Genomic DNA, 23,602 nt, shown 5'->3' with positions numbered 1-23,602 from the left:
CTCACACTCACTCTGTAGCCCAGGTTGGCCCCTAAATTGAGATCTCTCTGCCTGGGTCTCCCAAGGAGCTGGGAGGACAGGCCTGAGCTACAGGTCCACCTATGGAATTTAGAGTCTGATCACACCAGCTTAATTGTGTGTGTGTCCACAACTGAGGTGTGAACTTCAACATTTTTTAAATTTATTTGGGGGGCCTGGAGAGATGGCTCAGCGGTTAAGAGCTCTTCCAGAGGACCTGGGTTCAATTCCCAGTACCTACATGGCAGCTCACAACTGTCTGTAACTCCAAGAACTGACACCCTCACACAGATACATGGAGACAAAAACACCAATGCACCAAAACAAAACAAAACAAAAAGTAAAAAAAAAATATATATATATAAAATTTTATTTTGGGCATGCCTTTAATCCCAGCACTCAGGAGGCAGAGGCAGGTGGATCTTTGTGAGTTTGAGGCCAGCCTGGTCAACATAGCTAGTCCCAGGTCAGCCAGGGCTGTTATACAGTGAAACCCTGTCTCGAAAAATCAAAAAAAAATTTTCTTAAATTTTACTTTATTTTTTAAAATATTGTCTTTATATGAGTTTTGTGTTGTGCCTGCTTGTGTGTCTGTGAACCATGCTTGTGCCTGGTACCTGTGGAGACCAGAAAAGGGCGTTAGATGTCCTGGAACAGGAGTTACAGATGGTTGTGAGCTGTCATGTGGGTGTCAGGAATCAACCTGGGTCCTGTGTGTGTGTGATAGTCACAGGCACTTGTGGCCTCTCCCTCCACCATGGCGATTCTGGGGACTGAACCCAGGTCTTCAGGCTCAGTGGCAAGCCCCTTCACCCATGGAGCTCTCCCACTGGCCCAGAGACGAGCTTTAATATAGAATGTTGCAGCTATTCCCTGGGCGGACACCTGTGGTCCAGCTACTCATGAGACAGGCAGGAGGAGAAGTTCAGTTTGAGTCTGAGGGTGGCCTTGGCCACCAAGCAGCACCGTGTGCAGTGTAGAGCACCGAGCAGTATGGGAATGTGGGCACAGCTTGTTACGGCCTGACCTCTGTGTGAGATGTTTATCAAATAGCTAAAGGAGCCATCGAATCTACTCCTTACAAGTGAGCAGTGGAGTGGGGTGGGGAGTGGATGGACAGATAGGTGAGTGGGTGGACGGATAGGTGAGTGGGTGGACGGATAGGTGAGTGGGTGGATGGTTGGGTGGGAAGATAGATGGCTGACTCAATGAGTATTTGATTAGTGTGAGTGAGAGGCAGGCGATGCATTGGTGGGTGGGGACTGAGAAATGAGCCTGGTCTTCAGACCCTCTGACCCGCATGCAGCAGGAAGGTCCAAGTGTCCCCACCCTATCCAAGCTCCAGGTTTTTATGCTCTTTCCCAGGTCCCCACACCCTTTCCCAGGTTCCCATGCTCTTTCCCAGGTCCCCATACCCTTTCCCAGGTCTCCACGCCCTTTCCCAGGTCTCCACGCCCTTTCCCAGGTCCCCATGCCCTTTCCCAGGTCCCCACGCCCTTTCCCAGGTCCCCATGCCCTTTCCCAGGTCCCCACGCCCTTTCCCAGGTCCCCACACCCTTTCTCAGGTCCCCACGCCCTTTCCCAGGTCCCCACGCTCTTTCCCAGGTCCCCACACCCTTTCCCAGGTCCCCATTCCCTTTCCCAGGTCCCCATTCCCTTTCCCAGGTCCCCACGCTCTTTCCCAGGTCCCCACACCCTTTCCCAGGTCCCCACACCCTTTCCCAGGTCCCCATGCTCTTTCCCAGGTCCCCACGCCCTTTCCCAGGTCCCCACGCCCTTTCCCAGGTTCCCACGCCCTTTCCCAGGTCCTCATGCTCTTTCCCAGGTCCCCACGCCCTTTCCCAGGTCCCCATGCCCTTTCCCAGGTCCCCACGCCCTTTCCCAAGTCCCCATGCCCTTTCCCAGGTCCCCACGCCCTTTCCCAGGTCCCCACGCCCTTTCCCAGGTCCCCACGCCCTTTCCCAGGTCCTCATGCTCTTTCCCAGGTCTCCACACCCTTTCCCAGGTCCCCACGCCCTTTTCCAGGTTCCCATGTTCTTTCCCAGGTTTCCCCAGGAGCTTAATGTGGGAAAGATCAGTGCTGAGGTGATGTGGAGCCTGTTTGCTCAAGACATGAAGTACGCCATGGAGGGTGAGTCTCTGAGCCCAGGCATCAGCTGCTGGAGCTCTGGAGCCCCCAGGCCCCCTGACTGAGCCCTGTCCCTCCCGGCAGAGCATGACAAACACCGGCTGTGCAAGAGCGCCGACTACATGAACCTGCACTTCAAGGTCAAGTGGCTGTACAACGAGTACGTGGCCGAGCTACCTGCCTTCAAGGACCGGGTGCCCGAGTACCCCGCGTAAGTTCCCACCAGGACCTAAGAGGACTCAGGGCCTGTGAGTGCCAGACCCCAACTCCCTGATGCTCAGGACTGTGAACCAGACACCCCACTGGTACTGGGAAGCAGCTGCGTCACAGGGGTCAGGGGTCAGGGCAAGAAGGAAACCACTGTGTTTAAATTAGCCATGATTGAAATATTTTCACTCTGAAAAGGTTGAAAGCTCCCTCCTCCTCCTCTTCCTCTTCCTCCTCCCTCTTCAGAGTCATCCTCAGGTACAGAGTGAGTTTAAGGGTAGCCTGGGCTACATCAGCCCCCTATTTAAATAACTGTATTAAAGAAACTTTAACCAGCTGGGTGGTGGTGGTGCACGCCTTTAATCCCAGCACTCGGGAGGCAGAGGCAGGCGGATCTCTGTGAGTTCGAGGCCAGCCTGGTCTCCAAAGCGAGTTCCAGGACAGGCGCAAAGCTACACAGAGAAACCCTGTCTCGAAAAAAAACCAAAAGAAAGAAAGAAAGAAAGAAAGAAAGAAAGAAAGAAAGAAAGAAGAAACTTTAACCAAACTGAAGTGGCTGAAACCCAGTAAAGGGGTGGAAGCTGGGGACAGAACCCAGTTCACCACTTCCCAGAGCTGGGATTAAAGCCTGCACCCCATTAGCACTTCAGAAGCAGACCGGCAGCCAGTGGGTAGGGCGGGCCGGCACCAGTGTCCCTGATGGGTGTCGCAGCTGATCTGTCCCCTACAGGTGGTTCGAACCTTTCGTCATCCAGTGGTTGGATGAGAATGAAGAGGTGTCCCGGGATTTCCTGCATGGCGCACTGGAGCGCGACAAGAAGGATGGGGTGAGGAGGCGCTGGGTGGAGGTCAGAGGTCGACGGTGTCCACTGTGCGTGTCCTGCTCGTGGGTGGCCTCCTCTGTGCACTTAGCAGCTGTGGGATGTGGGGCCGTCCTCCAGCCCAAGGCCGCCACCCTCCTGTGGCCTGGGCCACCCCAGAGCTGATGCGGCCGTCCTGGTGTCCTGTTCCTGCAGTTCCAGCAGACATCAGAGCACGCCCTGTTCTCCTGCTCTGTGGTGGACGTCTTCTCCCAGCTCAATCAGAGCTTCGAGATCATCAAAAAGCTAGAGTGTCCCGACCCGCAGATCGTGGGCCACTACATGCGGCGCTTCGCCAAGGTGCGGGGGCGTCGGGTGGGGTTATGGGTAGGGAGGGCTGGGGCTCGGGGTGGAATCCAGCTGCAGTGCGGTGGAGGCGAGCCACGTCTAAAGTTAGGTGCCGGAGGTGGGGGAGGCTGGCGCTTATGTGGAAGTGGAGGGGCAGGACCACTCTAGCAGGGAGGCTAGATCCAGTGTGTGCAAGGTTCTGGAGTCATTCCCAGCTCCACAAACAGAAAAGCCAAAAAGGTAAAACTAGGCAGACGAGAAAAAGAAACTGATAACTCTAGAAAAACGAAAAATTGAGGAGGGATAGTGAGGTGGCTCCGGTGCCTGTCACCAAGCCTGGGGACCCGAGTTCCAAACCTGCGTCCCTAGGTTGAAGGACTGATGTCTGCAAGTCTGTGCTCCGTCCTACACAGGCACACATGATCACATATTCTCTCTCTCTCTCTCTCTCTCTCTCTCTCTCTCTCTCTCACTCACTCACACACAGATTACTTAAATTAAAAAAAAAAATCTAGCTGGGCTTAATAGTGGCACCCCTTTAATCCCAGCACTCCGGAGGCAGAGGCAGGTGGATCTGAGATTGAGGCCAGCCTGGTCTACAGAGTGAGTTCCAGGACAGCCTGGGCTATACAGAGAAAACAAACACACACACACACACACACACAAAACACACACACACATACACACACATACACATAAAACACACACACATAAAACACACACACATACACACACAACACACACACACACCCCACATCTATGTTTGTGAGGTGGGCGTGTAGCTCAGTGGTGGAGAACTTGCCTAGTGTGTTCAAGGCCCGGGGTCTAATCCCCAGCACCACACAAAGAAAAGTTAAACAAAACAAAACAAAAATAATAAATGTGAATAAAAAAGCAATTATCACTCCAAGGAAATCAGAAGGTTGGGAGGTGAGTGTTCCAGTTTGGGATAATGGGGTTGGGCTTGGGGCTGCAGGTCGAGTTCTGAGCTGCCGTGTGGCTCTCCGATGTCGGGGCTCACGTATACCAAGCTGGCTCTGGTTGGCTTTGACTGGATGGTCCTTTAGCTGGGGATTAAAGGCTGGCATCTGGGTTCTATGTGGGACCAGGAGTGATCACACTGGTGATCAGGAGTAGGTTAATACCACGGTTGGTTCCTTCAGAGCAGAGCAGGGCTCGTGGGTGATGGCGGGGCTTGTATGTAACACAGACCAAGGCAGGAAGATCAGAGTTTGAGGCCTGCCTCGGCCACCTTGTCTCAAAAAAAACCGGGAGTTACCCTAGAGTGAACAATCCTCCCGGGGGAGGGACTCTCCTCTGTGTCCTGGTGGTCATCCGGACGGACAACCGTCCAGCCTGATGTCCACCCCACACACTGTGCAGCACAAAGTCACCTGAATGTCTACAGTGGATGTTGTTGGTACCTGGTACCAGGGTCCCCGAGACCACAACCCCTCACCTGTGTCTGTGTCCCTCAGACCATCAGCAATGTGCTTCTGCAGTACGCCGACATCGTCTCCAAGGATTTCGCCTCCTACTGCTCCAAGGAGAAAGAGAAAGTGGTGACCGGGGGCGCCCGCCCCACCCCACCCCTCCCAACCCCAGCCCTCCTCACCCTACTCAGCTTCCCTCAGGGTCCAGGGGTCCCTTCCTACCCCAAGCTATGACATGAGGTTTAGGGCACCAGATTCTGCTGAGGGACATGGTGTTGACCGGCACAGTCCGGTGTCTGGGTCTGATAGTGTGGGGTTTGGTGGCGGCGGTGGTGGTGGTTGGTTATTTGCCTGGTTGGGTTTTTAAGACAAGCTCTCAAAGTGGAGCCCAGGCTGGATTTGAGCTTCCCATGTACCCCAGGTTAGCCTCAATCTTGCTATGTAGGCCAAAGTGGCCTTCAACTTGCATCACAGGCTCAACTCCAGGTAGCAGTGTATCCCAGGCTAGCCTTGAATCCCCAATTCTCCTGTCTTCACCTTCTGAGTGCTGGGGTGACAGCTGTGTGTCTCTGTACCCAACTATCTGTTTTGTGTAGCTGGGTTGAGAACTGGGTCACAAATGTGTTCTTGTCTGTGTTGGAGCCTGTGAGTCTGGGGGAGTCCTGTGTGAGCACATGAGGGTGAGGACATGCTCCCCCATGAGTTTGTTTCCAGCGGAGCCTTTAGGGTATAGCGTCAGCAGTATCAGCAGAGGCAGGAGGACCCCAAGGACTTCCCACTCCTCTGTGGGACCCACCTGGCCCGGCATGTGTCCCGGGGGGGGGGACATTCCTGCAAGCCTCCCCTATCTGGCCCAAGGGACCCTCCCCCCCAGCTCATGCATGTGCAGGGCTATTGACTCCCATCCCCTAGGGGGCCCCAGTTTCCTGATTCCCCAGGAGTGGTGGGGAGTCACCTGACTCTTTCTCCCCAGCCCTGCATCCTCATGAACAACACCCAGCAGCTACGGGTGCAGCTGGAGAAGATGTTCGAGGCGATGGGTGGGAAGGAGGTGAGTGATGGGGCCTGAGGGGCTCACCCCGTCGCCATGAGCCCCTGAGATCGGGGACAGCAGGCGTGGGTGTACCGGCAAACCCACCGGGGAGACCTGGCTGCCTGTACCTCAGAAACCTTCCTGGGGACGTGAAAAGGCAGGCATGTGTTAAGGACCTTGCTCCCCTCAGCTGGACGCCGAGGCCAGTGGCACCCTGAAGGAGCTGCAGGTGAAACTCAACAATGTCCTGGATGAGCTCAGCCACGTGTTCGCCACCAGGTGGGGGCATCGTCGGGACGGGGACCCTGAGCCTTGGGCAGCTCTGGGCAGAGTTAAGGCTCAGTCAGAATTGGGAGCTCACATCTGGCTTCCCCATGGCCTGGCTGTGTGGCTCAGGTGTGTCCCTTACCAATCCGGCCTTAGTGAAGATGTCACCAGTGACCATGAAAGAACTCCCGGTGATGGGGACAGGAACCCAGGCCACAGATCCTCAGGGCCACTCTGGGACACAGAGCCCTGGTTGAGCGCCTGTCCACTGTGCCCACAGCTTCCAGCCGCACATCGAGGAGTGTGTCAAACAGATGGGCGACATCCTGAGCCAGGTGAAGGGCACAGGCAACGTGCCTGCCAGCGCCTGCAGCAGCGTGGCCCAGGATGCAGACAACGTGCTACAGCCCATCATGGACCTGCTGGACAGCAAGTAAGGGTGGACAGGGAGTCGGGCTGGGGGGCTCAGGTTGGGGGAGCAGACATGTCGTTCCTGACTGCTGCTCCTGTGGCTGGGGGCGGCACAAGATGGATGACGTGAGGGCGAGGAGGCCCTGTCACAACAAACTTACAAGGGTGGACGGAGGACAGACGCTTAAAACTGTGGGTGGACAGGTCCTGGGAAGATGGACGGATGAGTGCATGACTGGGTGTGTGGGTAGGGGTGGGTGTGTGGGTAGGGTGGGTGAGTGTGGGTGTGTGGGTGTGTGTGGGTGTGTGTGGGTGTGTGGGTAAGTGTGGGTGTGTGGGTGTGTGGGTAGAGGTGGATGAGTGTGGGTGTGTGGGTAGGGATGGGTGTGTGTGGGTGTGTGGGTAGGGGTGGGTGTGTGGGTAGGGTGGGTGAGTGTGGGTGTGTGGGTAGGGTGGGTGAGTGTGGGTGTGTGGGTAGGGTGGGTGAGTGTGGGTGTGTGGGTAGGGGTGGGTGAGTGTGGGTGTGTGGGTAGGGGTGGGTGAGTGTGGGTGTGTGGGTAGGGTGGGTGAGTGTGGGTGTGTGGGTAGGGGTGGGTGAGTGTGGGTGTGTGGGTAGGGGTGGGTGAGTGTGGGTGTGTGGGTAGGGGTGGGTGAGTGTGGGTGTGTGGGTAGGGTGGGTGAGTGTGGGTGTGTGGGTAGGGGTGGGTGAGTGTGGGTGTGTGGGTAGGGGTGGGTGAGTGTGGGTGCGTGGGTAAGTGTGGGTGTGTGGGTGTGTGGGTAGAGGTGGATGAGTGTGGGTGTGTGGGTAGGGTGGGTGAGTGTGGGTGTGTGGGTAGGGATGGGTGAGTGTGGGTGTGTGGGTAGGGGTGGATGAGTGTGGGTGTGTGGGTAGGGGTGGGTGAGTGTGGGTGTGTGGGTAGGGTGGGTGTGTGTGGGTGTGTGGGTAGGGTGGGTGAGTGTGGGTGTGTGGGTAGGGTGGGTGAGTGTGGGTGTGTGGGTAGGGGTGGATGAGTGTGGGTGTGTGGGTAGGGGTGGGTGAGTGTGGGTGTGTGGGTAGGGTGGGTGAGTGTGGGTGTGTGGGTAGGGGTGGGTGAGTGTGGGTGTGTGGGTAGGGGTGGGTGTGTGGGTAGGGTGGGTGAGTGTGGGTGTGTGGGTAGGGTGGGTGAGTGTGGGTGTGTGGGTAGGGTGGATGAGTGTGGGTGTGTGGGTAGGGGTGGGTGAGTGTGGGTGTGTGGGTAGGGTGGGTGAGTGTGGGTGTGTGGGTAGGGGTGGATGAGTGTGGGTGTGTGGGTAGGGGTGGGTGAGTGTGGGTGTGTGGGTAGGGTGGGTGAGTGTGGGTGTGTGGGTAGGGATGGGTGGGTGAGTGTGGGTGTGTGGGTAGGGATGGGTGGGTGAGTGTGGGTGTGTGGGTAGGGGTGGGTGAGTGGGTGTGTGGGTAGGGGTGGGTGAGTGTGGGTGTGTGGGTAGGGTGGGTGAGTGTGGGTGTGTGGGTAGGGATGGGTGGGTGAGTGTGGGTGTGTGGGTAGGGGTGGGTGAGTGGGTGTGTGGGTAGGGGTGGGTGAGTGTGGGTGTGTGGGTAGGGGTGGATGAGTGTGGGTGTGTGGGTAGGGATGGGTGGGTGAGTGTGGGTGTGTGGGTAGGGATGGGTGAGTGTGGGTGTGTGGGTAGGGGTGGATGAGTGTGGGTGTGTGGGTAGGGGTGGGTGAGTGTGGGTGTGTGGGTAGGGTGGGTGTGTGTGGGTGTGTGGGTAGGGTGGGTGAGTGTGGGTGTGTGGGTAGGGTGGGTGAGTGTGGGTGTGTGGGTAGGGGTGGATGAGTGTGGGTGTGTGGGTAGGGGTGGGTGAGTGTGGGTGTGTGGGTAGGGTGGGTGAGTGTGGGTGTGTGGGTAGGGGTGGGTGAGTGTGGGTGTGTGGGTAGGGGTGGGTGTGTGGGTAGGGTGGGTGAGTGTGGGTGTGTGGGTAGGGTGGGTGAGTGTGGGTGTGTGGGTAGGGTGGATGAGTGTGGGTGTGTGGGTAGGGGTGGGTGAGTGTGGGTGTGTGGGTAGGGTGGGTGAGTGTGGGTGTGTGGGTAGGGGTGGATGAGTGTGGGTGTGTGGGTAGGGGTGGGTGAGTGTGGGTGTGTGGGTAGGGTGGGTGAGTGTGGGTGTGTGGGTAGGGATGGGTGGGTGAGTGTGGGTGTGTGGGTAGGGATGGGTGGGTGAGTGTGGGTGTGTGGGTAGGGGTGGGTGAGTGGGTGTGTGGGTAGGGGTGGGTGAGTGTGGGTGTGTGGGTAGGGTGGGTGAGTGTGGGTGTGTGGGTAGGGATGGGTGGGTGAGTGTGGGTGTGTGGGTAGGGGTGGGTGAGTGGGTGTGTGGGTAGGGGTGGGTGAGTGGGTGTGTGGGTAGGGGTGGGTGAGTGTGGGTGGTAGGGTGGGTGGTGCATGGGCTGTGAATAGTGGTGGTCACTTTGGGGCTGTGATTGGCAGGTGAGGGGCCTTCTGGGAAATGCACGCTGGCAGATTACCCCTCCTCCCACCCCTTGAGTCACGTCATGAGTTGTCTGCCCTCTCGCTCCTCACTCGCCTCCTGCCCGTCCTGTCTGTCCTTGGCCTGACCTCAGCCCCTTGCGCCCTCCCTGGGGAGGAGAATTGATTGCCCGCAGCGTCCTTCTGTCCTTCCGTTTGAGCATCCTGGAGTGTCTGACTTGAACACGCCATAGCCTCCCCCTTCTCCCCAAACCCGTCTGCTTTCCCTGCACACGCCATGCGTGGTCGCCCGCCAGCCCTCGCCTGCGCCTGGAGGGAGGGCCGGGGTCCCGCCACTGACGCCAGCCTCACCCCCAGCCTCACGCTGTTTGCCAAAATCTGTGAGAAGACGGTTCTGAAGCGTGTGCTGAAGGAGCTGTGGAAGCTCGTGATGAACACCATGGAGAAGACCATCGTCCTGCCGCCGCTCACAGACCAGACGGTGAGACGCGTGTCCAGGACACGCCAGGGACACTGCGAGGGAGCCCAGGGAACGTGGTGCCTCCAAGACGGGGGCCAGGACAGTGACACCAGGGTTCAGAGAGGTCACTCAGGCGTGCAGGGACGACTGGAGGGCCACCAGAGCCATCACAAGCCTGGTGTCTCCCTGATTTGTAGGCAGGGAGCTCGGGGACACCTGAGGTGGGGAGCTGGGTGTGCCTTCCAGGGGACGATAAGGCTGAGGGCCCGGGGCTGGCTGCTGGATAGCCCTGGCGGGGTCACCAGGGTCACCGGTGGAGGAGGGTGGAGAGACCTCAGCCAGGTGATCCTCAGGGCGGGGCCAGGGCTGGGGGCTGTCAGTGCCTCAGTGTCCTTCCGGCGGCTCTGGGCCCTCCCGGGGCCACTCACAGTGACTTATTCCCCTCTCCCCACCCTGCCCCCGTTCCGGCTGGCAGATGATTGTAAGTAGAGATCCGTTTGTCCGTCTGTCTGTCCATCGTCGTCGTTGTTCTTTCGCTGTGTGTCTGGACTGGGGCCGCCCCCACCCGTGCCCCCTCCTCCCCTCACCCTGACTTTGTATCTGTGTGCTGGTGGGTGGGGCATCGAGAGGGGTGGGGCTGGGAGACCACGCCCCTCCCAGACTCGGAGGCAGGGCCTACATCACTCCGGCAGCCTACTCTGTCACGTCTGACCCTGTACCCTGTCCTGTCCCCAAGCCACCCAGTCTCAGGGGTAGACAGAGGCGGGGTGGGGTGTTCCCTTCGCAGGCAGGTCTCGCCATGCTGACTCCCCTAGGGCCCCACGCACACACCAACACATCTGCAGGCCCAGCTGGGCGATGCGGCCATGCTGCCAGGCAGTCTGGGTGTCACAGCTTTGCCCAGACCGTGACCTGGGAGAATCCGTTTCCTGGTGTGGGAAGTGGAGGTCCATACCAGGATTCTGAGCTGCCAGAGTGAAAGGGAGCAATCGAGGCGTACAGTGCTCATCCAGTGGCCTCAGACCCTCAGTAAACCCATCCCCACACCTCTTTGTGGGCCAGGCAAGGCCACCGTGACAATTTACCATCTCAAGCTCAGGTTCCAGTGGGCACAGCCTGGGGTCTGTAGCCACCTCTTGGCATCATGCCCAGTGCCAGGTTCTAGTTGTAGGCAGAGCATAAAGGAACACACAATACCGACAGCTTGCGGCAAGTCAGTGTCTGTCACAGCTCACCTTTGTGACACGAGGTCTCAGTCAAATCAGTCTGATGAGGAAAGCCGAGCCTGGGAGAGAAGCTACCTGGCTCAGGCCACAAGCATGTGCCAGAGATGGCTCAGGCTCGGATCTCAATGTGGGGTGGGGTGCTAACGCTAATCTGGGGTCCAGTGGGTTCCTTTGTACACCAAATATAAATGGCTTATTTTTTAACTGTGGCTTTTACCTTGGGCTCTCTCTGGCTCTGGCTCTCTTTTCTCTTCCTCCTCCTTCATCTCCCCCTCCCTTCCCCTTCCTTCCCCTTCTTTCTCTCCCTTCTCTTCCCTGCTTCCCACCCTCTTCCCTCTTTTTCCCTAGTCTGTCTCTTCCCTCTTCCCCATCCTCCCTCTTCTGGCTTCCTCCTTTCCCCTCCCCCTCTCTTAAGAGTGAGCCCCCACAAGTCCCCCAGCCTTCCCCAACCCTAGCCAGTGCAGTGCCCTCCCCACCTCCACCCCACCCCCACCCCGGTCCCTACATGGGCGAGTGTGATGCGCCTGGGTCCTGACCTCGCTGTGACACTGTCTCTGCAGGGCACCCTCTTGAGAAAACATGGCAAGGGCCTAGAAAAGGTAATGAGGCCGCGGCTTTTGGGTCGGTCGGTCGGTCGGTCGGTCGGTCGGTCGGTCGGTCGGTGTCGGGTGTGAGTGCTCCCGTAGTTCATGCAAAGGTCAGCTGAGGCCACAGTGGGGGGTGGCTCTTGGTCTTGCCCCTAGGAACTGGAAGCTGAGCTCAGGTCACTCTCCAGAGTCTGGAGTGTGCACAGCCCCAGGTTCCCGGGGTCTGTGGCCTCCAGGGGCCACACCCTCATGGCCCTGCACTCCTGGGTTTTTGTTGCTTATAAGGAGGCGGCTGTGGGCAGCTGGTGACTGACTGTGTGCTCACACAGGATGCATCAGGCCTCTCTCTGCACTCAATGGATGTTTGCGTCATGACTGGAGCATAGGGCAATCCCACTCCCCAGACAGTTTTCCAGGGCTGTGCCTATGGATGCATCTGTGTACAGTCAAGGATGTGTGAGTCTGAATGTGATCGTGCAAAACATGTGTGTTCTGGCCTGTGAGCCTCCTACATGTGTGATTTGATGATTTTTGATGGTTTTGAGTATCTGCAGAAGCTGTCTGAAGGTCTAGAGTGCATCTCTGTGCATGCAAGTGCTTGACTGTGAGTGTGTGTGAGCGTGCATGTGTCTGTGTGTACACATGTGTGAGTGTTGCATGTCCACACTGAAGGAGCTTGTGTGTGTTCACTTGAGCATGTGTATGTGTCTCTGTGTGTGCATGCATGTGCTTCACTATGTGTGTGTGTGTGTGAGCATTTGTGTATCTCTATGAGCATGCATGTACTTGACTGTGTGTGTGAGCGCATGTGTGTGTGACTATGTGTGTCTGTGTGAGCCTGTCTGTGTGTCTGTCTGTGCTAGCATGTGTGAGCGTATGTGAGCATGTATGTCTGTGTGAGTGTGTGTATGTGTGTGAGCATTGTGTATGTCTCTGTGTGTGCATGGATGTGCTTGACTGTGTGTGTGCATGTGTGAGCATGTGAGTCTGTGTGAGCATGTGTGTGTCTGTGTGTGTGAGTGCATATGCTTGACTGTGTGCATGTATGTGTGTGAGCATGTGTGTCTGTGTGACCTTGTCTGTGTGTGTCTGTCTGTGTTAGCAACAAGTGTCTGTATGAGCGTGTGTATATATGTGTGTGTGAGCATCCATGTGTCTTTGTGTGTACGTGAATGTGCTTGACTGTGTGTTGTGTGAGTGTGTGTGTCTGTGTGAGGCAGTCTGTGTGTGCACATGTGTGAGCATGCGTGTGTCCACAGTGAACGAGTTTAGAGCTTGTAGGTTTATCAGGGCGTTTTCCGTGGTCAGGCCTCCCCAGCGAAGGCTTGGTGCCTGCGGGGTGTGTGCAGAGACCCGTGTGCCGTGGCCAAGGAGTCCACCCTCAGGGACAAGGGCAAGCGCCTTAGCTGGGGAGCGAGTGTCTGCTTCAGTGACTGGGAGGGAGCTCAGACGTGATGCTAGGGGGTAGGGAAGTCCCACTGAGTATCCTCCCAGCAGCCGCCAGAACTCTGACCTCCGCCTGGTTCTCTCCACAGGGCAGGGTGAAACTGCCAAGCCACTCAGACGTAAGCCCAGCCTCTCACTGTCTGTCTGGCTCCCACCCCCTCCCCCTTCCCCCTGCCCCTTCCACTCTGTGGTCCGTGCCGTCGGGGGCGTCCTGTGGCCCTGTCTGTTATTTCTTCTTCCTCTGTCTGTCTGGCTTGCTTGTGGGTGGGTAGGGAAGGGCAGTGGGAGGCGTGGAGGATGCTCAAGAGGGACCCTGCTTCGCAGCCGAGCACAGGTGGGTGCAGCAGGGGAAACTGAGGCCCAGACAGCTGGTCTCCGGTAACTCTGGCTCACAGCCTCAGGGGATCCTGAGACTGTGGGGCTGGGGTGTGTGGTGCTGCGGACGGACGCTTGATGAGCTCATCGGCCCTGAATCTGGGTTCTGTCCTCATGTGTGTGTAAGGTCTGGGCTTCCACCCCCGCAGGACAGAATAACACGCAGGTAGTGCAGCCTGAGGTAGCAGAAACCGAAGCAGTCTCCAAGGTCAGGCCGGCCTTGAACAGCCCCACCAGAATGCCCTGGGGCAGCACTCCTTTCAACAAACTGCTAATTATTTGGGGAGAGACCAGGCCCAGAGAGGGCCAGGCACCTGCCTGAGGCCGCCCAGCTCAACCCCGGCTCCCAGGCTGGAACCCAGTCTGCCATGAGTTGCCTGTGATGAGACCAAGATAGCAACCAAGTCACCAAAGACATATCACATCCCTGTCCCTTCAGGGCCACCGGGTGGCCGTGATTCCCCTATCTGTGGGGGGAAATGGGCTCAGAGGGGTTGAGTCACCTGTCTGGGGCTGCACAGCTGGGATTTTTACCTAGGCCTGCCACAGTTGCCATCTGGTGGGTGCCTCAGGGAAGGGGGTGTATGCAGACGCCAGTGCGTGAGGAGTCCTCCTGACAGAGTGGAATCACCACAGAGGGGTGGCTAAGGGGAAGGCAATCCCACCCCAGGGTGCCTCCCCTCACCACCACCACACACAGCACACGCCTGTTTGTCTTATGTCTTCCAACTGTGGGGCCCCGGTGGGTATGAGAGTGTGCGTGGACCGTGTTCCCATGGAACCCGGCTTCTCCAGGGACCAGGTGGCCACATGCTCCACGATCTCACTGGGAGGCTCCGACCCTTTGGACGGGAACCAAGATGGTCGCTCAGGCTGGGGGAACCATTTATAAAATTCACACCATTACCCCACTGTCTCTGTTTCCCACAGGGAACACAGATGATCTTCAATGCCGCCAAGGAGCTGGGTCAGCTGTCCAAACTCAAGGTGAGGGGGCCGAGGATCACGGGGAAGGCTAGGGACAGGCCAGTACACAAGATCCCAGCTCCCGGACCCGGACACCACTCAAATGCCCTTCGGAAAGACGCGATCAGATTCAGTTTGATCTATGGAACAGATCATTTGATCCCCAACGTGGACGCTCAAGACTCACAATCTCAAAGTTGGCGTCAGCTTTGCTCACCCGACCCCTCCCTGCCATCCACATAGGATCACATGGTACGTGAAGAAGCCAAGAGTCTCACCCCGAAGCAGTGCGCGGTGGTGGAACTGGCCCTGGACACCATCAAGGTGAGAGAGGGCACGAGGAAGCAGGTTTGGGGAATGCATGAGTCTACAAGGTAAAGTAAACGGGTAGTGGGCAGGGAGGGTAGTGGGCAGCGAGGGTAGTGGGCAGGGAGGGTAGTGGGCAGGGAGGGTAGTGGGCAGGGAGGGTAGTGGGCAGCGAGGGTAGTGGGCAGCGAGGGTAGTGGGCAGGGAGGGCCCTGTGGCAGCCGGGCGGGCGTAGCCCGGGACGGTGTTAGCGGAGGCGCTGAGATCAGCAGCCTCATCCTGTCCATCCTCAGCAATACTTCCACGCGGGGGGCGTGGGCCTCAAGAAGACCTTCCTGGAGAAGAGTCCGGACCTCCAGTCCCTGCGCTACGCCTTGTCGCTCTACACGCAGGCCACCGACCTGCTCATCAAAACCTTCGTGCAGACGCAGTCCTCGCAGGGTAAGGGCACCTGGCACTCCGCTCCCGGGCCAGCAGGAGTCAAGACAAAGAAACAAGGGGTGATTGACAGCTGTGGGACAGACCGCACAGACTCCAGGGGCCAGGAATTGTTAGGCAGCTTCTAGGGCAACCAAGTGACTGTCCTCGAGGGGCGGGACTTCTAATGTCCTGGAGCCATTGAGTGATGGGTGGCACCTTGTTCGAGACGGGACTTCTGTGACGCCTTTAGAGCGAGGAATGATTGACAGCTCTAGGTGAAATCTCTGATGTCACGATCCAAGCCATGGAGGCCTCCTTAGGGGCGGGGCGTCCGCTGTGTCGACGTGGAATGATTGTCAGGTCCCAGAGGCGGAAGTACCTGGACCTGGGAGATGTGGGGGCCTGGGAGGTGCTGGGCCTCGGATCTCCCCACCCTTCTCTCTGTCTGTGTCTTGCTTCTGTCCCCGTCTGAGCTCTCGTGCAGCAGTTGAGGCCGCAGGGCAGGCAGGGCTCCAGGGCCCTAGCACCCCTCCCTGGTGACACCCCCCCTTCAGAACTGCTCCAAAGGTGCCAGCTGGGCAGAGGTTGGTGGCCTCAGGCTTGGTCGTCGTCCACCCCCCAGGCACAGCGGGTGGGGCCCAAGCCTCAGTTTCCCCTCCTGTTCTTGCTGCTTTTAGTGTCCCTGTGTTCCCGGAGTGGGAGGCTGTCTGTCTGTCCGTCCGTCTGCACTGACGTTTCTTTCTCTCTCTCTCTCCCCTCCCTATCTCTCTCTCTCTCTCTCTCTCTCTCTCTCTCTCTCTCTCTCTCTCTCTCTCTCGTTCTCCTCCCTGTCACTCGCTGTCCCCTTTCTGCGCCTCCCCCCGCCCCCGCCATGCACATTCCTCCCTCCTCTCCTCCTCCTCCCTCCCTGTCCACCTTGGTCAGTCCATGGTGGAAAGGGGACTAGGTTTACCCTTAGTGAAGACGTTTGTCCTGAGATGGGTACGTGCCTGCGCCGCCCGCCACCCGCACGCGGTGCCCGGTGCCTGCGCCCCTCCCCTGCCCGGCTAGTAAGACACCGGCCTCCCCGCGCCCTCCCCGCGCCGGGCGCCGCGTCCTGGCACACGGCGAAGGGCGGCTTGCTGGCTCCACACGGGGAAGGAGTCCCGTCCCTTCTCCCAGGCCGCACGCACCCAGGCTGGGTGCAGAGTCCATTCCCGGCAAACTGCAAAATGCTGAACAAAGACCTGCTCTCAGATCCTGGGTCGGCCGCTCTGCGGCCCCCTCCTCCCCGACGATTCCAGGCGCGCCTCGTGGCACAGGCCTGTGGTCTCTGTACTTGGGAGGCTGAGGCCAGAGGGTCACAAGTTCCAGCCAGCCTTGGCCACACATCCACCCCTACCCAAAAAGAACACGGGGCCTCCCCAGCTTTCCCAAGCCTGGGGGTCGGATGAGCCTCCTTCCCCTGCTAGGAAACCCGGGTCATGGGGGGCGAGGGTGGGGCCTGTGACAGCCCTTCCTGGTGGAGCCAGCAAGACTGGGGTGGGGCCGGCACTGCCCCCCCTTCTTACTAGCCTGGGCCGCGATCTGACCTCTTACATAAACCCATCATGTCTAACTCCCTAGCACCCCACTTCTGGCCCGGATTGAGCTTGCTGAAGCATCGGCCTGGGGGAGGGGGCTGAGCATGTGACTGGGAGGTATCTGAGATGATGTGGGTGGCCGCCTGGGCTGGACAGTGCTGGGGCCACGTGCCCCTCTTCTGGGGCGCAGGAGTCCCGTACCCCGTTCCCTGACCCTTATCGCTTCCCGTCCAGCACAGGTAACCTCACGGACTGGCCCGATCCCCTTGCCTCCCACATCCTCCTCCTTGCCATGCCCGTGCATGGGGTCCCCAGGAGTGGGGAGTTGCCTGGGGATGGGGCAGTTTGGTGGGGTGCTGGCGGTCACAGGTCCACAGGCCCTGTGGACGTGCTTCTGACTCAGGGGTAGGGGGTGGTCCGGGCAGTAGTTTTTAAGCTGACCACTCACGGGTCGCCACCCCAGTCCCCATGACACTTAATGGTGATTGGGAAGAGCCGTGCGCATGGCTACCACGCAGATACATTTGTTGGCTAGGAACTAAGGTTAGGGTTTGCTGGCATCAGAAACAGCTGGACTTAGGCTCCCGATGCCATTGGTCAGTTGGTCTCCTTGGAGACCCCTATGGCCAGTTCACAAAGTCTGGGACTGAGTTTCTAAAGCCCGGCCTGGGTCACATGACCACAGGGCAGTCCCTGCGGCCTGGGCAGGAAGCGCTCTGTTGGGAGGGCCGTGGCTCTCTGACCACCCCTGAGCGCTTCCCAGTGGGAACAGGACAGGAGGCAGGAGGCAGGCCACCGAAGCCGTCAGAGGGCTGGGGAGGAGCCTGTGGGCGGGGCACCTCTCGGGAGGGAGGAGCCTGCGAAGGCCAGAAGGACTGGGTGGCCCAATGAGCCGAGGCGGCTTGCGAGCCGGGGAGGATGGGGCTTGCTGGACTGACTCTGGCTACTGTGTTGAGTGTGGCTGCGAGGGAGGAGAGCCAACCAGGGGAGCGCACACTGCGATAGCCCAGGCCAGTCGGCAGAGCTGGACCAGGTCCGGTAGATTCCAGACGTGTTTTGAAGACAGCGCGGTCAGGACTGGTCTGTGTCCCAGCACCCAGGGCCAGAATGAGCTCAAGGGAACTGGATGGACACAGAAGGGGAGAGGGAGAAAAGCCGGCGAGAGGCAGCAGCCTTCAGTGGAGAGAAGCGGGCTCAGGAGGCGGGAGAGCGGAGGAGACAATAAGGCAGATGCCCTGACTCAGAGAGGTTAGAGACCTGCCTCAAGTCACACAGCGAAGCGATGGAACCCCACAGCCTAGCACTCCTGGCTTCCCAGTGGCACCCTGGTGCCCTCAGGGCCTCGGTGACCTGGTACCGCCAGCACATGGTGGTGGAGGGAGGTGACTGAGGTCCCTCCGGGCGGGTGAGGAAGAACGGAGCTCATATCAGGCATCTTCCCCTGTCCCACCCAGGCTCGGGTGTGGAAGACCCTGTAGGTGAAGTGTCCGTCCACGTGGAGCTGTTCACGCACCCGGGAACTGGGGAACAGAAAGTCACAGTGAAGGGTGAGTGGCCGGATGGGGAGGGAACCAAATACAGACTCGGTATAGAAAACGGGGAAGTCCCGAGGTAAACTGCTCCAGGCATGGCACACCAGGAACTCCAGCGCGTCCTCGGCCTTGGCCTGGCTCCCCTCCTGTGTGAGAGACTTCCTGGGGAGCGGGGTCCACTTCCTCAACCCGGGAAGCCTCACCAGACTTCCCCATTACCCCCAACAGTGGTGGCTGCCAACGACCTCAAGTGGCAGACTTCTGGCATCTTCCGTCCCTTCATCGAGGTCAACATTGTTGGACCTCAGCTCAGCGACAAGAAGCGCAAGTTCGCCACCAAATCCAAAAACAACAGCTGGGCACCCAAGTACAACGAGAGCTTCCAGTTGTGAGTGGAGGGCGTCACTGGGGGGGGGGGGGGAGGAGCCACCCCAAGGTGCGGGCGGTGTCGAGGGGACTGTAGGGTCAAGGTGGGGCAGAAAGGACGAGCGGAAGGTGGGCAAGAGGGCCTTGGCACAGGAGTGAGGTCAAAAGAGGTCCCGGACTGCTCCGGCCACTGGCTTTGTCATTTAAAGAAGTCGGCTGTGAGGGTTGTGTGCCTCGCTGCAGGGTGGGGTCCTGCGGCTACGGGGGCTGACGGTGGGACCGGAGAGAACCGAGCAGAAGGCAGGGAAGGGGCGTGGCCAGGAAGACGAGGCGCCGTCAAGAGAGGGTGGGCTCGGCCGAGGAGGGGGCCGGAGGGGGCCGGAGGGGGTGGGCGGGGCCCGAACTGGAGCTCCAGGGCTGTGCGAGCTCGGGGGCAGTGGGGTCCCCTAGCAGCCCGCCCCACGCGATGCGCTGGGACCATCCCGTCTGAGCGGTGGGTTCCCTAGTGGGCGTGGCCTAAGTAGGGGGCTCCCTGTAGGAGGGGCCAGCGCGGTGGGAGGGGCCCGCGAGGTGGGAGGGGCTTCCCCCCTCTCCGAGGGGCACTAAATGCTCAAGTGCGTGGCGCGCGGAGCGAGCGGCCCGCTGGCTGGTCCTCCTGGGCGCGGTGGCGCGGGGGACCGGGCTCGCTGGTGACCCCTCGCTGAGCCGGTCCTTCCCCACAGCTCCCTGAGCGCGGACGCGGGCCCCGAGTGCTACGAGCTGCAGGTGTGCGTGAAGGACTACTGCTTCGCGCGCGAGGACCGGACGGTGGGGCTGGCGGTGCTGCAGCTGCGGGAGCTGGCCCAGCGCGGGAGCGCCGCGTGCTGGCTGCCGCTCGGCCGCCGCATCCACATGGACGACACGGGGCTCACGGTGCTGCGCATCCTGTCGCAGCGCAGCAACGACGAGGTGGCCAAGGAGTTCGTTAAGCTCAAATCGGACACGCGCTCGGCCGAGGAGGGCGGGGCCGCGCCTGCGCCCTAGCGCGAGTTAGGGTGGGGCGGGGCCTGGGAACGGACACGGCCCCGCCCCGTAGGCCCCGCCCTCTCCAGAGGCCACGCCCCTCCACCTCAGTGGCCTTGGCTGGGGAGGCCCTGCCCCCTGCCCCTGGAAAAGCCATAGAGGGTCCGGTGCCCAGGGCATGGGCTGGCAGGGCTGCCTGGGAGGCCGGGACGCAGCCTCCGGTGTCTGTGCAAAAAAGTGCGGATGGGCTCTCAAAAGCACACGCGCCCTCCCTTGGGCGGGCGCACACCCGGGGCTGAGGGCGCCCCTCCACGCGGACCCGCCCTCAGCGCAGCGCACCCACTGGCAGCTGGAGACCCCTGCTCGTGCCACGCACGGTGGGCTGAGCGCCGACGGATGGCCCGGCCCCCATCGCTGCTAAATACCCTTCTCCCCAATTCTTCCCCGAGGGCCCCCGGGCCAGGGTCCCCGTTGAACCCTCAGGCTGCCAAACAAGATCCCTGTCCTTCCTCCGGGGACTTCAGTCCGAACCCGCCTAGAGCCTAGAGTCCCGTCGAGATGAGGGGTTCGGGATTTCCCTGGAGCCAGGTGCCCCCACCCCTTGTCCGTTCTCCAAATCCAAGCAGGAAAGAACAGAAAGAGACCAGAGACTAGGAGGCTGGGAGGGAGAATATGAACGTGCATTTTGAGTGTCCTGTGCTTGGGCAGATGGACGACCCTTTTCTGATTGGCACGATCGGTGACTGGGCATTCAGAACCAAAGGGTGGGATGCGGGCTCCATCCAGGGACAGGGGAGCTCAGACTGCATGCTGTAGTATGTTGTCGGGGGACTGGCAGTCCGGATGGTACTGGAGCTGGGGAGGAGTGACTCACACTTTAGGACGTCAGACGTGGCTAAAGGGGAGGGTTCTGGCCAGAGATCAGCCACAGAAAGTTTCTAAATTGCTGGCAAGAATGTGAAGTGGGGGTTTGTGTGACTGAAGGGCAAATCAATCTCTCTCTCTCTCTCTCTCTCTCTCTCTCTCTCTCTCTCTCTCTCCTCTCTCCTCTCTCCTCTCTCTCTCTCTCTCTCTCTCTCTCTCTCTCTCTCTCTCTCTCTCTCTCTCGGTGTGTGTGTGTGTGTGTGTGTGTGTGTGTGTGTGTGTGTGTGTGTGCGCGCGCTCTGGCCCCAGAATGTTGAGGGAACTACATGGGAATGTCGAGTGGATTGTTCTGACACCCAGGCTAGGACTGTTTGAAATTTCCTTTTATTTACCCAGAGACCTGTTCATCTTTCAACACCAATCACAAAAATCCCCTCTCGTACAAAAGCAATTTTTCAAGGACTTCCCAGCTTCTTGCCCCCTTCTCTGACTTGGCCCTGATGTCACTGGGGTGTGTACCTGGTTCTGTGTCTCCTCAGCTCCAGGCTGAGGCCTCACGGGAACCCCAAGCTTCCCCAGCAGAATAGAAGGAAAATCATGCTGACTTGGATTATGTGTTGAGTGGCTGAGGGGTCTGCATGTGACCCCACATCCACACGCTTGTTTGTCTTTATAGTTCCCCCATCCTGACAGATCCCCCCAACATACATAGCGGGTGTCCAGGCTGAGCCCCAAGACACAACAGATGGAGACAGAGCAGAGGGGCAGGCTGATCTCAGGACCGTCCCTGACACAGCAATGTCCAGCAAGGAAGTTCCTCCAGGGCTGCGGGTCTGCGTTCCCACCGCCTCCCTCGGCAGACCCAGGCTCCTGGATCCTGCATGAGAACACACTGGGGTGCAGTTCCTGACTCCACAGGTCAGGGACATTGGAGAAGGGCTAGCCTAACCTGCTGCAGGAAGTTTATGAGGCTGGAAAGAGCCACAACCCTGCCCACAGGAGGGACAGGACTAGAGGAGGCAGAGGGGTGGGCGGAGCAGCTGAAAGGTCTGGGGTCCAGGCTCATCTATGCCCTACTTAGAATCCCCCAGTGAGGCGGCGGGACGTGGTCAACACCTGCCAGTCATGCACTATTCTGGGTTCCACCCCCAACCCTGAAAAATTAAAAAGGCCCTTCAGTCAGCTCACCCCGGTCTGGAAGGAGGCAGCACTTGAGGGGCGCCCTCTGCACCCCGGTCCCTCTCGGGCCTCAAGGCCTGTCGCTTTGCCTGCCCCATCAGACATGCAAAAAAAAAAAAAAAAAAAAAAAAAAATCAAATGCACCCAGAACTCCTTGGGACCTCTCTCAGCTGGGACCTCAGACCTATTGGGTCCCACGGGCGGCCTCGCTGGGGGTGGAGCCAGGGGGGGTCCGGTCTGGCCCCGCCCACCCCCAGCATCTTTCAGGACCAAAGCTGGCTCTAGGGACCCACCTTCCCTCCTCTTTGCCTTTTGTTTTAGAGTGAGTTCGGTTGACACTGTTGGTGGTGCAGGTGACAGGGAAGGTCCCCTGTACCCCAGAAAGCTCCTGACCCCAACCCCTGCTGTGCAGCCCAGGGAGCCCCTCCACTAGCCTTTCTTAGCATGTGACTGCAAATGTGGAATCCAAGCGTTGTTTTTTTTGTTTTTGTTTTTGTTTTTCCCTTTCCTGTTTTTTGGGAGGGTTTTAAGGTCCACCCGGTTAGTCCAGCATCTTCCAAGAAACCCTCATTTCAGTCAATCTGTAACTTGGGACATGTGTTCAAAACAAAACACCCGGGGAGTGTTCATGAGTGCATGGTGTTGAGATGTTTGCACTATTCTGCCTTTTTGGTCTCTGTAAAAAATATTTTATTAACATTAAAAAAAAGAAAAAAAAAAAGCAGCGCCAGGATGCTGGCTGGCATTCTGTGCCCCCTTTGGCAAAGCCTCAGCCAGGACCCAGGAGGTAAAGGTTCAATTCTGGGGACCCACACGAGGGAGGAAGACTCCAGGGAATTGTCTTCTGACCTCCACTGTATCGTGTGCACTGCCCACACCCACACCCACACCAAATAAAACACACCAACTAAGCAGCTGGAGACCGACACCAGGAGACCAGGCTGATCTGGAGACTTTTCTTGTCCCAGATCAAGTGTAATCACCCGGCCAGCCAACATATCCACAGCACCCCAAACCAACCAAGGCTCAGATGACTCAGTGTTGTGCACACCCTAGCTGTGGCAGGAGCAGTCTTGTCAGAGCGGTCACAACCATCTGTGACAGCTTACAAACCCCCAGGCTGGAGCCCTAGGACCCTGAGAACTGTAGGATTTGGCCCAGAAGTCCTAGCACTTGGTGCAGGGGCGTCTGTCTGTCCTGTCTCTAGCTGTCAGCTCCACCAGCCAACAGTCATCTCTACTCAGGGCGATGGCCGTGGCCATGTCTGTGGGGCACGTTCTTCTTGATTTATGGCTGACAGGAATGGCACCCTCCCTCGGTGGGCGGGCCTAGGCTGAGCGGAAGCGGAGCCACTGGCCAGCAGGTTCCTCACGGCTCCTGCCTTGAGTTCCTCTTCATACTGCTTTGGCCCTGTTCTGTCACAGGACCAGGGACCAGCTCCCTGTCCCAGGTCCACAGCACCTGCTGTCACCCTTTGGCAGGATCCTTCCATGAACTCTGATAATCCAAACAATATGGCGTCTGTCTCCTTGGGAACAGACTGATGGCCCCCACAGCATCTTGGACAATCCACCAGACGCTCCCAGGGGTGCTTTATGGGGGGGGGGGCATGGGATTCCCAATACATCCTGACCCATACCTTAAGTGCCCAGTAGTCTGTACAACACACGCCTCCAAGGCCCGCTGTCCCCCCAAATCTTGACTGGCAGGGCCAGGGACTCAGGGCAGCAAGACCACAGGCTTCGGTGAAAACCAACCAGGAGTTTTTAATATGAATGTGAGCAAGTTACCAAGATCTGAGCAGGCAAGCCAAACCTGGTGCCCACTGACATTCGATTTGGCTTTGAAGGCACCGCAACCCCCTGGCCCTGTGGGGAACACTGCCAAGGCCAAGAGGAACACCCCAACGCAGCTGGGCCACTTCAAGGCCCCAAATCACAAGAGCAGGCACCTGAGACACAAGAGCAGGGAAAAGCTATGGAAGCCGGGGATGGGCAAGGGAGCCCCAGCTCCCAGGACGCCCCCTCTGGGGGGGCTTGTAAGGCCACGAGTACCCTGAAACCCAGCAGTCAAGTGTGAGGAGAGCAACCTCCCTCTGGACAAGTGGGAGATGCCGTCCTCCACGGACAGGTTGAAGGGCAGCTATTCCTCAACCCAGCTGGGAGTCCTCGAGGCCTGGCACACAGTAGGTGCTCAATAAATGC

General features: G+C 58.8%; 1 protein-coding gene across 4 annotated transcripts in view; it reads left to right on the top strand.

Moving 5' to 3' along the window:
• Unc13a (unc-13 homolog A) overlaps positions 1 to 20,381 on the top strand; it is a 52,970-nt gene extending 32,589 nt beyond the window's left edge. Inside the window, exons 27-44 of one of the 4 annotated variants that reach the window (XM_059244279.1) lie at positions 2,064 to 2,149; positions 2,231 to 2,357; positions 3,084 to 3,180; positions 3,370 to 3,513; positions 4,980 to 5,063; positions 5,908 to 5,985; positions 6,158 to 6,246; positions 6,515 to 6,667; positions 9,465 to 9,588; positions 10,043 to 10,048; positions 11,354 to 11,392; positions 12,916 to 12,945; positions 14,132 to 14,188; positions 14,411 to 14,491; positions 14,767 to 14,914; positions 17,910 to 18,002; positions 18,216 to 18,375; positions 19,076 to 20,381. In XM_059244279.1, the coding sequence (XP_059100262.1) occupies positions 2,064 to 2,149; positions 2,231 to 2,357; positions 3,084 to 3,180; positions 3,370 to 3,513; positions 4,980 to 5,063; positions 5,908 to 5,985; positions 6,158 to 6,246; positions 6,515 to 6,667; positions 9,465 to 9,588; positions 10,043 to 10,048; positions 11,354 to 11,392; positions 12,916 to 12,945; positions 14,132 to 14,188; positions 14,411 to 14,491; positions 14,767 to 14,914; positions 17,910 to 18,002; positions 18,216 to 18,375; positions 19,076 to 19,376 (1,897 nt within the window). In that variant the 3' untranslated portion in view covers positions 19,377 to 20,381. The remainder of the gene's footprint in view (positions 1 to 2,063; positions 2,150 to 2,230; positions 2,358 to 3,083; positions 3,181 to 3,369; positions 3,514 to 4,979; positions 5,064 to 5,907; positions 5,986 to 6,157; positions 6,247 to 6,514; positions 6,668 to 9,464; positions 9,589 to 10,042; positions 10,049 to 11,353; positions 11,393 to 12,915; positions 12,946 to 14,131; positions 14,189 to 14,410; positions 14,492 to 14,766; positions 14,915 to 17,909; positions 18,003 to 18,215; positions 18,376 to 19,075) is intronic. The other 3 variants (XM_059244278.1, XM_059244277.1, XM_059244280.1) reach the window with 3 other exon arrangements.
• The last annotated feature ends 3,221 nt before the right edge of the window (positions 20,382 to 23,602 follow it).

The sequence above is a fragment of the Peromyscus eremicus genome, chromosome 17 (genome assembly GCF_949786415.1).
Source record: "Peromyscus eremicus chromosome 17, PerEre_H2_v1, whole genome shotgun sequence".
Classification (NCBI taxonomy): domain Eukaryota; kingdom Metazoa; phylum Chordata; class Mammalia; order Rodentia; family Cricetidae; genus Peromyscus; species Peromyscus eremicus.
This window is presented reverse-complemented; position numbering and strand designations above follow the sequence as displayed.